Source organism: Rattus rattus, chromosome 1 (assembly GCF_011064425.1).
Source record: "Rattus rattus isolate New Zealand chromosome 1, Rrattus_CSIRO_v1, whole genome shotgun sequence".
Taxonomy (NCBI): Eukaryota; Metazoa; Chordata; class Mammalia; order Rodentia; family Muridae; genus Rattus; species Rattus rattus.
In genome coordinates this window covers 246,053,429-246,071,042 of record NC_046154.1, presented here as the reverse complement: position 1 = coordinate 246,071,042, position 17,614 = coordinate 246,053,429, and the positions used below count along the sequence as shown (strand labels likewise).

At 40.0% G+C, this 17,614-nt stretch overlaps 1 protein-coding gene across 7 annotated transcripts in view; it reads left to right on the top strand.

Annotated features, from left to right (window-relative positions):
* The window catches only part of Ptk2 (protein tyrosine kinase 2), a 202,897-nt gene that overhangs the window by 115,425 nt on the left and 69,858 nt on the right, over positions 1-17,614 (top strand). For 5 of the 7 annotated variants that reach the window (XR_004389457.1, XR_004389458.1, XM_032916460.1 and 2 more), the window contains 2 exons: positions 1,915-1,967; positions 12,003-12,020. Coding sequence is in view for 5 of the 7 variants with exons in the window: in XM_032916460.1 (XP_032772351.1) it covers positions 1,915-1,967; positions 12,003-12,020 (71 nt within the window). In the remaining 2 variants the exon portion in view is untranslated. Of the gene's footprint in view, positions 1-1,914; positions 1,968-10,853; positions 10,938-12,002; positions 12,021-17,614 lie in introns of all 7 variants that reach the window. The other 2 variants (XM_032916487.1, XM_032916480.1) reach the window with 2 other exon arrangements.

Below are 17,614 nucleotides of genomic sequence, written 5' to 3'. Positions count from 1 at the left end.
GCACCTGACAATCATCTACCTCTCTGATAGCCAAATTCTGTGGATTCATGAATGTGAAGGTGAACAGGAACTAGAGAAGCAGTTTTCTCTCATGTTCGGCTCTGTGTCCCTCTTTGGGGCAACAGCTTATGCTTTCTTAGAGTGTTTGCAGCTAGGAAAACATAAGGAATTGTTTTGATCTGGCCATATAGTAACTATGAACAGAAGGCAAGCAGGGGAGAAAGCTCATGGACAGGCTATAGAATAGGAACAAGCAGTGAGGTTTACTCAGTAACACTATGCCCTGCCTGCTTAGTGAGTGGAGTGGATACACAATATGTTAGCTGTGTTGCCTCAGTGGAAGAGAAACGTCTGATTTGGTAGACAGTAACTTCAGTTTTTATAATAAAGATAGGTGTCAAGTATTTTTTGAATTTAGTAAAAGATAATAAATTATATGACCCTGTATTGTGATTTTTGATTGTAGAAGTTATGCAGTTTTATATAGATATTTCTGGGTGCAAAAAAAAAAAAAAAAAAAAAAAGGACATTGTGTTAAGTTCTGACATTTGTTTTGGTATAAACCTTGTATTTTAGGAAAATTTTCCATATTCTTATATAGTAAATACTAATGGAGTAGGAAGAAGTTCTCCTTATGAATAAAAACCAAGGAAATAGCTGAAAAATGTAGCACTCCTATTTTTAAAAGATGTATTATCCCTATCAGTGTTGTAAGATTGCATGTATGTATGATTGGAAAGCCACGTGCCACATTGCCAACATGGAAACCTCAGAAGTACCTTGTGACATCAACCCTCTCTCTCCTTCACTTTCCATAGAGTCTAGGCAATAAACTCAGGCTACCAGGCTTGCAGTGCAAGCTCCCTTGCTCACTGAGCCATTTTTCTCAGCCAGTAGGAGACCTTTTCTCCTAGGTTTTATGCTTTTCAAAAAATTTAAGCTGTGCCTGTATTTTTTTAAATGTCATTAAATTTTTTCAGTCTATTGAATAGCAGATAATATGTAATAGCAATATATACACATACTTCTTAACCTTTCTACATGCTATAAAATTTAGATTTTAAAATGCTACATACACTTTAAATTCGTTTTTATTTTGTACATTCATTAGTATGCATATGTATGTATTATTTATATGCATATACACATATACATACATATCTGTAAGTACACGTGCCCCAGTGCTGCACTTGTATCCAACAGAAGACAGTTTTGTCAGAATCCATTCTATCCTTTTACCATGAGGATTCAGGGAGCAGACTCATATTGGCAGGCTTGGTGTCAAGCACCTTAACCTATTGAAGAATCTTGCTAACCCTTAATTTATGTTAATTTAAGCCTTTTTATAGCCTTTACATTGCACATTACATAGTATACAAAAATAGCTCTAAGTCACCCTTGTGAGCAGCTTTTTCCAGGCACATCTGCTGTTCTTCATTTGTCTGTTTTTAAATTGATTAATTAGCTGATTGAGCCTGCCTTCCTTCCTTCCTTCCTTCCTTCCTTCCTTCCTTCCTTCCTTCCTTCCTTGCTTGCTTGCTTGCTTTATTTATTTATTTATTTATTTATTTATTTATTTATTTATTTATTTATTTATTTATTTATTTATTTATATTTATGGTGCTGGGGATGAATCCAGAGCTTCAAGTTGCTAAACAAGTTCTCTGTCGTTGAGCTATATCCCCAGCCCAATTGTCTGTTTTAATTTCTGGTCTTAGAAGCATTTACACAACCTATCTGCACTCAGTGTCTTTTTCTAAGACTCCAGTTGACAAAACAAACCACCTGTCTAGAATGTAATCTTCCAGGAATGGTACTGGTCTTGCTAATCTGAGGCAGATTCAGATTTATTTGACAAGGGTAGGTGTTTAGTCCTGGTAAGGACGTACTTACCCTTTGTCTGCTCTGTTGCAGGTTGGCCAACAATGAAAAGCAAGGCATGCGGACACATGCAGTCTCTGTGTCAGGTAAGGATCGTGAGGTAGAGACCTTGAAGAGTAAGCTGTGAGGAGGATAGTGCAGATGCTACTTGTGTTCAGTTCCTCTGCTTAGAAAGAACCTGTGTGATTTTACTATTGTGAAATAGCCATCCATATGGACTTTATTGTAGATGCTGCCTGTGACCCTATATGTTACTCAGTAGGGTACACAGGGCTCCATATTGTTTAAATGCCATGTTGTATTTACAATGAAACCTTAACTTTTGAAGTTGTTGTTAGAATTTATGTTTATTGAGTTTAGCAGGATATAACAGAATACACTTGGTATTTTGTGTTTGAAGTTTAAAATACATGATTTTCTTAAAAAAATGGTTTTCTTCTTTCACAGTCAACATAATGGTTATTTGATATAGTCAAGGTATTACATAAGCATTATCTTAACTATTTGTTGGTATGGTGACTTTCATGTTATGTTTTCAAAGTGTATGTGCCCTCTTTTCCTCATCTAAACATGTGAAGAATAAAAGAATTTTAGGGAGGGGCAGAAAAAGGAACCTTCCAAGGGCCCCAGCTATATATTTTAATATATGTTATACCCTACTGTCATACATGTGCATAATTCCACATGTGTATATGTTGCCACACACTATCTGTTCTCAGCTATATGCCTGTGAACATAAAGGTTATATTTCTAAAATAAAACCTTCTGATGTATTCATTACATGATAGATGAGCCTCAATTCCTGTTCATTTGTTTTGAGTCAGTTTTTCTTGAAATTTAATTTGTATTTTTGCCCATTTGTTTTTGGATCTTCTTTTGGTAGCCAACATAATAATATATCTGTTTGTTTTCTTCTTTGCTCACAAACATTCCTCAAACCTTCACTTAACCCACGGGTGTTTGTGATACATACCGCAGAGTCGCTCTGTTAGTGGGCAATACTATCAATGCTCTGATGGCCTAGAGCCAGGAGCTATTTCTTAGCAGAGTACAGAGAAGCTCTTGGTACTGGATTTGGTCTCACTGGACAGTTTTGGGGCTACGTGTGTTCTCTAGGACATGTCAGTTATTTGAGAGCCTCAACCATGACTTTGGGAGTAGTAAATCTAGAGTGTTAGGTTTACTGGTTGTCATCAGCCTTTTTTACAGTTCTTATTCGGCTTGTGGTGTATCTACATACTTGATTTTTTGAAATCACCAGCCCTCATTTTTTTCTATTGGAAGGGGAAAAGCTCAAATGCCATAGTAGAAGTTCTGAGGAAAGAAGCAGTCTAAGCCCGTGAGGGTGATTCTTCAGTGTTTACAGGATAGCTGAGTAAGGTTTGAGTACCACTTACCATTCAGGCAATGAATTGTATATGCTCCATGAAAAGGCAGCTGATGACTGTGTTTGCCACAGTATTTGCAGTTGCTCAGGTACAGGAGTGAGCTCAGACTTCTCTTGTGCTTGGGAGTTTCATTCTACTCTTTACCTTTGGGTGTTCCATTGGTCCTAGGCCCTGTGGCCCTTCTATCATCTTTCTTCACGTTGGTGCCTCTGTTTCCTTCAGTAGTTGGTCAGCATCAAAGCTCTGCATTTCACTTCCCTGCCAGCCCTTTCTATTTGACACTTCCATGCTCAGAAAGAAAAAGTTAGCCATTTGTTGTTGTTGTTGTTGTTTAAAAGAAACCTTACTTCGTAGCCCAGGCTGTCCAGAAGTTGTTAATGTTCTTACTGAGTCCTAAATGCTAGGATTATTGGTAGGCACTGCCATGCCTGAGTGGCTTAGTGAATGATGTTGTGTTTTAGGTTTAGCTTTATGTTCTGTGTTCTTTCCTATGCGTTAACCCATGAAGTTCTGACAGACTACAGAGATGATCTCACTTAGTGTACAGATGATGAGACTAAAGGCCAAGAGGTTACAAAGTTTACTGAAGATACACAGTGAGCAAAAATAGAATTATTGTGCAAACGTGGATAATAGCCTCAAAGTCTATCCTGATTTCTTAGGATTCCTGTGTTTCCTTTTCTGATTTACTTCTTTCAGAAAAATTCTTAGTAAAAATCCTGTGCCTACCAGATGACACTAAGACTCAGTCAGATACTGTCATGGCATCCCTTGGCCTAGGCCTACCTTTCCTTTCTCCACCTTTTTCTTGGCCACATTGTTTCATGTTCACATTATGCTGAGGATTGTGGTCACCCTCTTCTGCTTGGTCTTTCCTTCCTTACACAAAAACTTTCTATCCGTAAAAGCTGACAGGCAAGTACTTTGGTCCTAGACCAGGCAGAGAGGAGCACTCAGTGTTCAGGGGTGATCAGCGACAGCTGGTATTTTTAACCCTGTTGGTCCTGTTGATCAGGACTGCTTGCTTCTAGGCCAAGTCAGGTTTGTAAATCCTGTCTTCACAGACTGGAAAGCAGTGCCCACCCAGCCTGAAGCCTGTGCACAGTGAGTCCAAGTGCTGGTCTGGCCTGCCTAGGAATGTTTTTGTTAGTTTGATACTGACAGCAGCGCTGTGCTATAATCATATCCCAAGGTTATTTCTTGAGTTTGCTATGTGTTTCTGATGTGTGTTGAGATGCTGACCCTCTGCACTAAATTCTATTTTTGTTGGGCCTGTGGTCTTCTATATCTGCTACCACAATGAACCTGCTTTGTAACAGGCCAGTGGAGTGGGCGTGCTCCATGAGGTACTTTCCTGCTACACCCTACCTCACTCATCATATGTCCTACCATGTGGACATGAATACATTCAGCAAATGCTTGCTGTGTGGGTGCAAAAAAGGAGCAAAACTAATTTTTTTTTTTAAGTGCCTTTTGTAAGCCCAATCTATAACACTAGTGCACTAGGCTGTCTTCAGGGATCTGCAAGTATGCCCCAAGTGAATGCCACTAAAACAGGGTCAGTGTAAGGACATTTCTCAGATCATAGAATAAAGCTGATGATCTCAGTATTTTGAAGACTTAACTGTGTTTGGGTTTTTTATTTTTGTTTTTTTTGTTGTTGTTGTTTTGTTTTTTTTGTTTTTTGTTTTTTTTTGCATTTGTGTTTTCTAAGAAAAAGCAGGCCCTTGATTGAGCCCCTAAACCTTAATTGTGAGTAGAAGTCCATGGTACTTACCATTATGTTATTCTGTGGCCCTTGTTCAATATTACACCATGCAAAACCAGACTATAGATTATAAATTATCTCTTTTATATATGTCTATGGAAATGACTGCAGTGATTTTTTTTTTAATCTGGCAGAAGTATTTGTTTTGATTTTATTGAACTCTCTGTGCTTAAAGGACAGATGTACTACTTTTAGACAACTTACTTTTAGTATTATTGCACATGTAAACTGTTTACAACAGATTGGTTTGGTTATTATTTTACCAGAAATAATTCTCTTTAGATAGGATTTCTTTTAATTATATTGAGTTGGTGACTAAAGATTATTCTAACTATCAAGAAAACACTTAGGAAAATAAATGTTATTTGTATCAGTTTGCTTCATTTCAAATCTTAGAACATCTCAAATACGGTTGAGTGATTTGTGTGTGAGTCTGAGAAATGTGTACAGGTCTAGAGAAGTTGATAATCATCTTTGCTTCCCTCTCCCTGAGGGCTCTGGCATGCTGAGTCTATTGTCCACTGATTGCTTTGCTGCTGCTTAGCAAATACATGCTTAGGAATTGTGCCTGACATATCCATGGTATTGTCTTGTTTATTAATATCCCTGCTTCCGAGATGAGAAAACCATCCTTCTCTGCACTTACGGGGCTTGGCCAGGTTCATGTAGTAGTGAGTAATAGAAAACCCACTGTAGACCTAGGCCTTGAACTCCTGGAACTCATTCTCTTTTCATTAGATGCCATTGATCATTGCAGAGTCTTGATGTGTGCAGGGAGTAATGTTTTAGCATGGGATTTCATTTTAGCAGTTTTCTCCATTCAGCAGGAATAATAACGTACTGGCTTTTCTGTTTGAATTCAAAGTCTACCCTTTGTTCACTTTGAAAGAGCTACTTATGCCTAATTTTACCATCTAGTTTCCACTGTAACAGTGCCATGCCTTCCAAAGTTGTCTATTCTATTACCAAAATGTCATCTCCCCCTCCCCATTCCCATTTGAGATGGAGTATCATCTCAAACTAGGCAGCCCATTCTGGCTTAGACCTTACTGTGATCCTCCTTTGTAAGCATTCCTAGTACTGGAATTGCAGGCATGCCACCATGCCTTTGAATGCTTGATTTTAAACTCTGTCCAGAATTTAAAGAAGTACGATGGGCAACCCCTTCCTTAATTTTAGAATATTGCTAACTAATTGCAAGAGAAGTTCATTTGCAGCTGCAGTAGTGGCACACTACTTTAATCCCAGCACTGGAGGTAGAGACAGGTGGATCTCTGAATTCAAGGCCAGCCAGGGATACACAGAGAAACCTTGTCTCAAAAAACAAACAAACAAATAAAAGCAAAACAAAAGATCCAGATGTGGTGGTGCACATCTAAAATCCTAGTTTTTCAGGAAGTTGAAGCAGGAGGCTTACAAGTTTGAAGCCAGCCTCTGCAAGAAGCATAAGTGAGAAGAACTAAGTGAGTTCTTTATATGAACTTTTTTGTTAAGATATGCAGATATAGCTTAGTGGTAGACCACTTATCTGCCATGTTCGGGCCTTATGTTCAATCCCTGATACTGTTTGAGAAAAGTTCATTGTTATAAATTATGTTCTTTATGATGCATTACTGGTAATATGTGCAGAGTGATAGGCATTAGCTATTTTAAGCATACTCTGAGAACCTGGAAAACTAGGAGTTATTCTAGTCTTAGTGGTCACGATAAACATGTCTGATCTGGCAGTTTAGTTGAGGAGGAACTCTCAGGCTTATTCTCTGGTATCTAGAGCCACTTTGGCTGGTGATGGTGTATACAGATTAGGGAGAGCGTAATAAGAGTAGTCCATCAGTGTTGCTTCTTGCCCATGCCCACATCTTAATGTCATTAGAACTCAGCTTACAGCTCGTGAGATTTGAGGGTGCTGCTTAATCACATGGTTTTCTCAAGTGTTCAGAAGTCGTAGAAACAAGGAAATACCAGTTTCAAAAGTTGAGAAATAGTGTCCTACGAGAGGGCCAGAGATAGGGACTTCTCCTTCCCCTTGCGTTGAACTCCCTGTTTTCATATGTGGGAAGAGTTGCAAGTCTGGTAGGCCTGCCTAAAATCGGATCACCTGAGCCACTTTCCCATTCAAAAAGACCAGGCAATGAGGACTTTACTCTGTATAAGTAGTCCTTGAAGATCTGCCTCTTCAGCCCTGTGGGGTTTGTTTCTTGTCTTCCCTAACAGCCTCATAGCAGGAGGGAAATGAAACACTATACCAGAGTATTTTAAACAAAAATACACTTTTGACTGTACATAAGTGTGTGTTTTAGAACAGGCAGTGCTAAAGTATTCTTATTCTTGGTTCACACACCTTAATCTTCTGGCTAAACTGATGAGAACAATGAGTAAATAAAGTTCAATATGGATTGCGAGAAACCTTTGCACCATCTTGCTAATTGTCAGACAAGCACTGCTAACATGGAAGAACAGGAGAAAGGATCCTGCCTGAGCGCTCTGCAGCCGTTAGTAACCGCAGAGTAATGATGGGTTCAGTTCAGACTTTGTGATGCAAAATATGCTATAGAGGTAAATAGACAATACCAAAATGTTACTGTGTGTTTTGTCTTTGAGGAATTTCTTTAAATATTTTATCATTGAGTGTTTCAAATATATACAAAGGAGAGGACAGGATTGTGAATTGATTTCCTACATACTATCACCCAGAGTCAGCAGCCAAAAGCTTGCAGCCAGTTTCATGTTAGCTTTGCCTCCAGCTCTTACATATGCCTGTAACCCTGTTGTTATTCCAAAGAAAGTGAGTTTCAAATTTTCCTCTCTAAATATAATGTTATCAGACATTCAATGTGTTTAAATCCCATGTCTTCTATCAAGAAAGCTCAGTTTTATCCAGATAATAGTGAAACAAGACATCCTTGTTCAGTTTCCTCCCTACTGCTTCTGTCTGCCAGGCCCTCCTGTTTGTTTGTAATGTTCTAGTTTTAATTTTGTTACTGTAATAAAACGTGTTGACTAAAAGCAATTTAGGCTTTTATTTGTGTATTTGTTTATTTATTTGACTTACCCTTCCAAGTTATAGTCACCAAGGCAAGTTAGGCTAGGAGCTCAAGCTGAAACCAGGTAGGGATGCTGCCTGCTGGCTTGCTCATGTTCACCTTACTTCATAACAAGTTTCAGGCCTGTCTGTGCTACAATAGTGAGACACTGTCACCAAAAATAAGTGAAAATTGTTCAGTGTGTTGGGGCCCAGCCAGTCTCAAATCTGACCTCTGTAATGCTCTCTGTGAGAATGTTGGAAGTTATTGATATGCATAACTTGGCCACAAAGTAACAGCATGCAAATTTTATTGCCTCTCCTTTATTTGGTAGGAATACTTTAAAGACACTCCCTAAGGGAGTTTTCCTATTTGAGAGATAGGAAAACAGCTTTTTATACATATGCCAGTTTGATTTATTTGTTTGTTTTTAGAGATAGGGTCTCACTATGTAATTCTGGCTCCCCTGGAGTTCACTACGTAAACCAGACTGGCTCTGAACTCACAGATAACTTCCTGCCTCTGTCTTCAGAGTTCTGGGGTTAAAAGCATGCACCACCATGCCCTGGTTGTGATGATTAGTTTTCACTGTCAACAGTGTAGAATCACCTGAAGGAGAGCCTTAAAGAAAGATTATTTCTATCAAGCTGGCCTGCGGCATTCTTGTGAAAAACTATCTAAATTATGTTCATTGAAATGGGAAGTCAAGCCCTTTGTGGGCAGCAACATTCCTTAGTTCTGAGTCTTGAATTGCATAGAAATAGAGAAAGGAGGCTAGTTAATCAGTATGAGCGTGCAAAAATTTGTTGTCTCTGCTCTTGACTGTATATGAGTATTGCTTCAAGTAATTCCTGCCTTGACCTCCAACAGGGATGGACTGTAACCTGAAATTCACATAATTCCATAATTATATAACACCCCCCCCCAAATTGCCTTTTGTCAGCATAATTTATCACAACAATGATACTAGGACAGTATGGCATCCCATCCAAACCTCCTCCTATCTCCAACCTCAGCAGGATTTTCCTCTTAAGGGCTCAGTGCATCTTGGCCACTGAATGCCTCACTTGCTGGCCAGTCTTCATGTCAAGAATGCAATACTGAGTCTGGACCACTGTTGTCAGTCTTTGTATCTATCTCCCTTGTGTAATCCCTTTCTTTTATGGCTTAATTTAGTCTGTGGCCTGTCTGCTTACCACCTGCTTTTAGAAGTTCATTGAGCACCTCATGCCTAGCACATTGGAGCTAAATCCTAGTGCCTTTGCTGAGCCTATGCCTGGGCCTCCACCATTCCGTGGCTTCCTTCTCTCCATGGGCCTTCTGCTTCTCCTTCCAGTTCAGTACATTGCAGATCCTGATTGTCTACACCTAAGACCTAAGTTCCATGACTTTATTTTTCTTAACACTGTCTCCTATACAGTATACATAATTCATGTTAAATGTTCAAAGCATGTAGCAAAAACAATTATTTCCTGTAAGTTAAGAAGCTTCATAACCTTTTGTATGAAGCAGGTTAAAGTCAGTATTACTGAAGAAGCACCTTTAAAAAACTGCTTCTTTTCCAGTCAAGATAAAGACTGTTTACCTGTCTAGAAATAGACTATATGATAAAGAACTAAGAAGAGCTAGACATGGGAAGTGGTTCCTCTCCAAGAAGTGGAAACTGTCAGTGTGGGTAGAGCTGCTGTCTGAATTCAGACTGCCAGGCTTCTTAGGTTTTTATTTCTTTATCATACATTCTTAGAGAATGGTTTTAAGAATGATGAGTTAAAAACTTAGGTATTTTTTTCTCAATTTTAATTTATTTCATATTGGCTTTTTTTTTTTTTTTTTTTTTTTTTGATTTTTTCTTTTGTGTTTTGACATGGGGTTCTATGTAACCCAGACAGACTTTCAACCTCTGATCCTTCTGCCTCAACTTTCAAAGCATTTACCTCCATATCTGACTTCAGACATAATCTTATATAGTCAGAGCATAATTCTCAATATCAGGGAATTAACACTGACAGATGTTGTCATCCATAGCCCATACTAGTTCATTGCAGGATTGTCTTTGATCCTGATCCTCCCCCTCCCACCTTAGTCCATAACCTTTATTCTTCATGGGCCCACACAGTCTGGACTGTTTGTTACTGATGGCACCCTGTACCTCTGTGTACTGTCACACTGTGTCTGCTTGATTCTGATGTGTGTGCTCTACTGTCATTGCTGTACTATAGCTGCTCTGTGTTCTCACTGCTTCACATGGAGAGTGAGGCCCTCATAAGTTTAAGCACATGGATTGACAAATGAGTGGAAATATGGTGGTAGCTTTACAGCTTCCGTAGTTGGACATCCTCATCATCAGTTTATGCTAAGATATTCCAGATCTTAAGTGCTCATAAAGCTCTTATGTTTTCTAAGATTTCTTTCCTTATGGACAAATGTTAAATGTTGACAAATGCATAGACTGCTCCTGATCCTTAAGTTATTCATTAGTCTTTATTTTATTTTATTCTATTTTATTTTATTTTAGTTACTGGTTTCCCTGTATCCCTTTTTATTTTTAGTTGTTATTTGTTACTTGGCTGACCTGAAGAGCTCATAGCTGTTGGTTTTGCTTTGTTTTGGTTTGTATCCAGTGTTAATCTTTAGTAAAACAAATAATTCTTTTTAAGCTACAAGTCTATGATAGTAATAAAAGCGTTTCAAATTTGTATTCATTTTTATAGTTTTAGCTTTAAAATTAACTGGGTTTTTGTATTGAAATAATGTATTTCTGTTTTTCTCTTCTTCTCTTGCCTCTTTGTAAAGGGATCAATCACTGCCAACATAAAGTTAAGAAAGCTAGGCGCTTTCTCCCTTTGGTCTTCTGTTCTCTTGAACCTCCTCCAACGGGTACTGCACTGCACTTACACAGGATTTCCTGTCAACCAAGGCACCTCACAAAACTAACTATAGCTAGATGCTTCTAGATTGTCCCAAGCAGTCAATAGCCATACTGAATATCAGTGTATGTGCTGTCTACTGTCCAGATGTGATAACTTGATGAGGCAGGTTTTGTGTCTCGCAGTTGACACAAATTTGTGCCATTGCCTTAACTAGACAATCTTTTGTTGCCCATTTGCTGCTTTTAAATGCATGACAGGGCAAGAAGTAGCTTCCTGGTGCCATTTCTGTTATCTTGTTTTCCTACAGTGGTTGTCAAGACCTGTTTCTTCTGGTCTTGTGAATTTTCTAATACAGCATGTGGGACACAGTCCATATGAGCCCTGGGTGTCTGTATTCTGTGTTCTGGGAGGCAGATGTCAGGACAGATGAGGCAGCTGTGCCATTTGGAGGGCTTTCTAATAAAGCAGTGATTTTTGTTGTTGGAATTATTGGAACGATTTTTTTTCCAAAAATGCTTGAAAATTAGTAGTTTTGTATGAATGCAAATGGGAACCTGAATTGTCATTAAAGCCTTTTGAGAACTACACTTGCCCTTTATGGTAGTGTGGGCATGGCCTATGTCTATCATGGGGGACCAGTTCACTACCTCATTGAAATATGAGTCACAGGCTTATCTTCTAGTGACCCTTCCGCTTACAGGGTTTCTTGTATCTGAAATGATACAAATGCTCCTTAGGGAAAGTGGAAGCACTTTAACATTTAACAATGAAAGACAGTGAAATTACTTTTGCCAGGTGTGGTAGAAAGTAATTAAGCTCCACTGTTCTCCTGTGTAACTGTGTAATCTGTTGGCAGCTTAAAACTTTGCTTAATGGCTTTCAACTCCAGTAAACACACTAGTACATTTTTTCTTTTATCTTGTGAATGAACTTTGGGGTGATTTTGTTATTTTCTTAAGCTTTGATTTACTTGTCATTTTAATAGTGTGTTTCCTTCTCTTTTCTCCTTCCTTCCTGTCCCTCCTACCCTTTGTTCCCTACTTCTTCCTTTGCATGCCACCTGGATCTGCAGATGAAATTAGTGGGGACGGTAATATTTATTTTCACATTTGTGTTACTGCTGTGAGATAACCATGTGGTGCATGTATAATAACTCTTAACTTATGAGGAACAGAGACAGTGATCTTTAACAGTTGTTCAATTGTGACAATCAAGGAAGCACTAGCACTATGATTACTTTTTTCTCAGCATTTACTATATTTTAAAATTACTCTTGGTGTTAGGGTTTTTGTCTGCTTTGTGTTGTTCCTGCACAAAATTTGATGTATTAATTCCAGATAATTATGTTTTATAAACTGAAATAGAGGGACATTTGTATTTTTCGTTGCTGTTGAGTGACAGAATACCTTCAGTGGAGGTTTTTACTGCTCGATGTGAACCTGCAGAGTATGAGCACACAGGACCACAGAACTCCAAAAAAGAATGTGCTCCTTGTGGAATTGGAAGCCAGTGTGGAGCTTCATTTCTGGGGTGCTCTGTGAAAGTCGGGTGTCAGTACCTACTACTCTGGAATGTTTCCTGTGCTTCCTGACTACCTGCCAGCCCTCCTTCACCTCATCAGGATGCATAGTTCACAGATGGAGACATCAACCAATAGAGACTAGAGGTGGGGCTCCAGGCTCTGCCTTCTCCACTATCCCATTCTGTTACCAGCTGACTTGCGAGTGACCTTAGCAGCTTCCCTCCCCATGAGAAAAGGCCCCAGTAGTCATTGTGAGGATGACTGCTGGGCATAGATGCAGACAACTATAGGCAAGCATTGGCTACCACAGATGGGTGCAGTGCAAGCATTTATGTGTACTTTACTCACATCTAAGTTCCTGGTGCTGAATTAGCTAGAGCCAGGCTGTGTTCCATCTGACAGGGAGTAACAGAGCTATGGGCTTGGCTGGGGTCTTTAAGAACCTAAGACTGACCTGTTCTAGTGCTGCCTCCTGAGATAACAATGTTTTTATGCTTTTAATAGTTACGGGGGGATCTCTAAAAGAAAACTAGTACTGAGGATGTCAGAATTATGGGAAACTCAAATTAGAGTGTCCATAAGTAAGGAGTTCAGTTACAACATAGCCTCACATGTTTGTCAGCTTGGTACCTGTCCACTCAAGGTTGTAGTTTGAACAGCAAAGCCAAGTTCTTGCAACAGGAATGCAGTTGTAAAATATTTCTTCTTGCCTGGCTTCTTATAGAAAAAGTGTTCTACTTACTGGTCTAGGTCACATAGTTGGTTAAGATTTTGAATAAAATGCCCCTCTTTGTGATGGTATACATATGGTTTCTACAGACTTTTTAACATGTTTGTTAACCCTGGCAGGATAAGACCCTGAGAGTGGTTAGTCCTCCTGAATTATCTAAATGAGCCAGCCCTTGCGATGGCTTTGGTGGTAAAGCACAGACATACAGGTACATGCACAGGCACAAACCACCTTCCAAGCCCCAGGAGCAGCAGGAAAGCCAGTCAAGAGAACAGTTGTCAGAGTTTTGGGCACCTACCTGCCCTAACAGACAGCCTCCTTAGGGGTAGGAAGAGACAGAGGCAGAGCTGTGTCCTACCCAACGCATCAGGAATCACAGTTTCAGTTTCAGAGGGAAATTCTGAGCTCAGGCTTTTGTACATTGCTTTTCTCTACAGACTCTATGCTGTACCAGGACATACCTCACAAACTCCAAACAAGCCCAATCATGCAGCTCCAGGGACACGTGCCAGGGTGTGACCCTCTGATACAACCATTTGAGTAGTAGCTTTGTCTCCTTTTACTGTGCTGTAACATGAAAACTTGTTTCTCATTTCTGAGCTATGACCTTCTTCCCTTTCATATTGTGGTCCTAAAACATAAATCACAATAATATTCTAATATTTGGAAGTTCTTGTTTTTATAATACTTATTTGTATTTTCCAAGTTATTATGTTTTTGAGATAGAGCTGTCCAGCCAGTGCTGGTGTCCAACTTGGTATGTAACTGAGGATGACATTGACTTTCTGATCCTCCTGTCTTCATCTTCTGAATGCTGAGGTTATGGTGTGCCACTATGCCTAGTTTCATGAGGCACTGGTGACTAAACTTGGGGCCTTGTGTATGCTAGGAATACTAACTGTGCTATATTCCCAGGCTCCTCTTACCCCCCTTTTTAACCTTATTTTTTGAGGCAATGTATCGCTTGTGTTGCCCAGGTTGGCCCCAAATGGTCCTCCCACTTCAGGTTCAGGCATAGCTGGGATAACAAGCATATATAGCTGACTATTGAGCCTTGAACTTAGAGGCCTATGATCTCAAAATTATCTGCCAAGTTTACAGGTCTTTCTTTCTTTCTTTTTTTTTTTTTTTTTTTTTTTCCGGAGCTGGGGACCCAACCCAGGGCCTTGTGCTTGCTAGGCAAGCGCTCTACCACTGAGCTAAATCCCCAACCCTAAGTTTACAGGTCTGATGAACTTTTTTATGAGTGTCTCTGGAGGAAAATTGTGCCCCAAAATACATATTTCGATAGCCTCAAAGCAGAAGGTTATCTGGTCTCACAAGTATAGTTCCAAACACAAACATGTGAGTGTGTGTGTGTGTGTGTGTGTGTGTGTGTGTGTGTGTACATGTCCATGCGTGTGTGCATGGATATATGTATAGTTTTTTGTTTTTAAATGTAGCTATGGCTACCCTAGAACTGAGCATGTAGATCAAGCTGGCCTTAAACTCAGAGAGGATCCTCCTACCTTTGTTTCTTGAGTGCTGGAATCAAAGGCATGGGCCACCACACCTTGAAACATTCCAGATACTTGGAAAGATAGTAAAAGCTGATATATGACATCTTAGAGCGGAGGATTTGTGAGCTATGTTGAGACCCATTAGCTGTCTCAGTTTGTGCATGTGAACAAGGATCTGCTGAGAGCTGTGTTAACAGTCACAGCACTGTCCAGTCTTTATCAGTTCAGGGACCTTTTTCCAATCACATCAAGTAGAAAATGTGGGCTTAGGTCCTCTCCCCCCCCCTTTTTTTCTTATTTTTTAATTTTGGGACCCAGATCTCTAAGACTTTACCTTTTTTACTTTCTGTGTTGCTCCTGTGATGCCATTGATCAGGGGGCATTTTCTGGCTGGCCTCCACACTCCCTAAAAATAACAAACTTTCCCTGGTTTCTGCTTCTTCCATAGTGTGCTCTGTGTGTATCAATCCATAAAGCACATATACAGCTCTCATAAGTCATCAGATTTTATATTGAACTCCAATAACTTTTTAGAAAGTATACAAATCCTTTCTGTTTTAATTTTTGTTTTCAGGGTTTTGTTTTGAGGTGAAGTATCACTCTATAGCCCTGGCTAGCCTCAAAATCATGAACGATCCTACAGCCTTAACCTCCCAAGTGCTAAGATTTCAGGAGTGAGCCACTATGCCTGGCATGTATAGGGCCTTTCTTAGGATTTTGTGAACAAACAATGGAAATGTAGGCGATATCCATTGATGCTAGCTAGCCTCGCTAGCTCTCTCTCTCTCTCTCTCTCTCTCTCTCTCTCTCTCTCTCTCTCTCTCTCTCTCTCTGTGTGTGTGTGTGTGTGTGTGTGTGTGTGTGTGTGTGTGTGTGTGTGTGTGTGTGTGTGATTTCCAGTTTTTGCCCTCTGAATTGACTCAAGATTGTTATGTCCTGGGGCGAGTTGGGGGCACAGTATGGACTTGTTTTGGATGTATTTGAGTTAAAGGAAGACTAACTGAAAGTGTCTCCAGACAGGAACTACTTACCTTCAGGTCCTAAGATAGTCCTCATGTATAGTAGCATTAGGAATGCCTGCCATTTTTCAGTCCCTGTCAACGTCATTTCCTATCATCATAACCTAACAGGTGCATACTGCTCTCTTAATACACAGGAAGGCATGGCTGTGGCATAGGCAGGTAGATAGAAAGGTACAGCATGCCCTGCTGTTGCTGTGTGTGTGACCCTGCATAACTTTTTCAAGTCCTGGGAATACACTGTGTTACCACAGTGTATTCATCCTCATTGCTTAGCACATAGCTTCTGAGCGTGTGATTTGTGTCAGACACCGTGCTTGATGCGGAGGACACTGAGGAGAAATGGCACATGGGGATGCTGCTCTCGTAGACTCTTGCTCTGGAGAGGTGGCCTATAGGTGTCAAAGAAGTAAACTAATATATGGTACTTAACAACATTAGAAAATTAAGAATAAGGAATAAGAATACTTTGAGGAATACTTTGAAGCAAGGTATGGTAGCAGAAACCAAAATTAGCTGTGAGCCCACATGAGCATTTTTTAGGACATAGTAAAACTCAGTTGAGGTCACTGCTCTTGGTGTCATCTTCTGTTTCACACCCTTCATTCCAGACAGTAGACTCCAGTTCCCTGAGAAGATTCAGTTTAGAGTGAGCTTGCTGTGGTCTTCTGCTACCCAGGAGTTTGTGCTGCAGTGGCTTTGGGGCATTCAGTTTAGAGGGCAGTGTGATGGTTAAGTCATAATGAACAGGAAGTAATTGGCAAAGACCAATCTGAGTGGCGTGTTGCTTCCATGGCTCAGCTATTGGAGTAGATTACTCCTCACCTGGTCATGGTTTTTACAGAGCAGCTCCCTCCAGCCTCCAGCATTCCTTTTGTTGGCTGTCATACACAAAGGCTAATTGGCAATCTATAGGGTATCAAATACTGAGAACCCAGTAAAGGAGGCAAGAGGAGAAGGTTGCATTTCCGATTCATTAAAATTTTGCTTTAGAGACTGGAGATGTGTCTCAGAGGTTTAACACTGACCTTATAGAGGTCAGGTTTGATTCTCAGCACCTACATGACAGCTCACAACAATTTGTAACTTCAACTCCAGGATCTGATGCCTTTTTCTGGCTTCTGTGGGCACCAAACATACATATGAAGGCAAAAATGTTCATACCCATAACATTTTTAAAAACTAAATTAAGTTCAGCAAAGTGGCTGTAATCCCAGCACTCTGTGAGTTCGAGGCCAGCCTGGTCTGCAAAGAGTCCGATACTAAATAAGAAAAATGCTTTGCTTTAATTCTATAAACACGATGCGTATAAACACGTGAAGATGTTACAGAGTATGCACCTGTCATCTAGGATTTAGGAGAGTTGATTTGTTGATGGTGTTTTTCCCCAGCCAGATTTTTTTCTTTTTAAATTTTTAATCCTTTTTAGTGCTGACTACACATTCAGAACTGCATTCTTCCCTTTAGAGCAGTGGTTCTCAACCTTCCTAATGGTGCAACCCTTTAATACAGTTTTTCATGTTTTGGTGACCCCCAGTCATACGATCATTTCATTGCTACTGTTAAGAAGCATAATGTGAATATCTGATAAACAGGATATCTGTTGTTTGACACCTGTGGATGCCATGATCAACAGGTTGAGAACCATCGCTTTAACGGTTTGGTGGCAGTGGTTATCCTGCCGCAGCGCATGCAATGGCAATATCCTCACCTCTGGAAAGAGTGCTTTCTGGAGTTTCCTTGACTTTTGTGCTTTTGATTTCAGTGGTGGACAAGAGAAAGCACTTGCAGCCCCAAGGATTCAGTGTAGGTGTCAAGCTAGCTCTCTGAGAGCTTCATCAGCAGCTTGGCGGGTCTTTTACAGCTTTCAGAGAGGCTTAGCAGATGGAAGTCTTCTCCAGGGGGAATCAACCA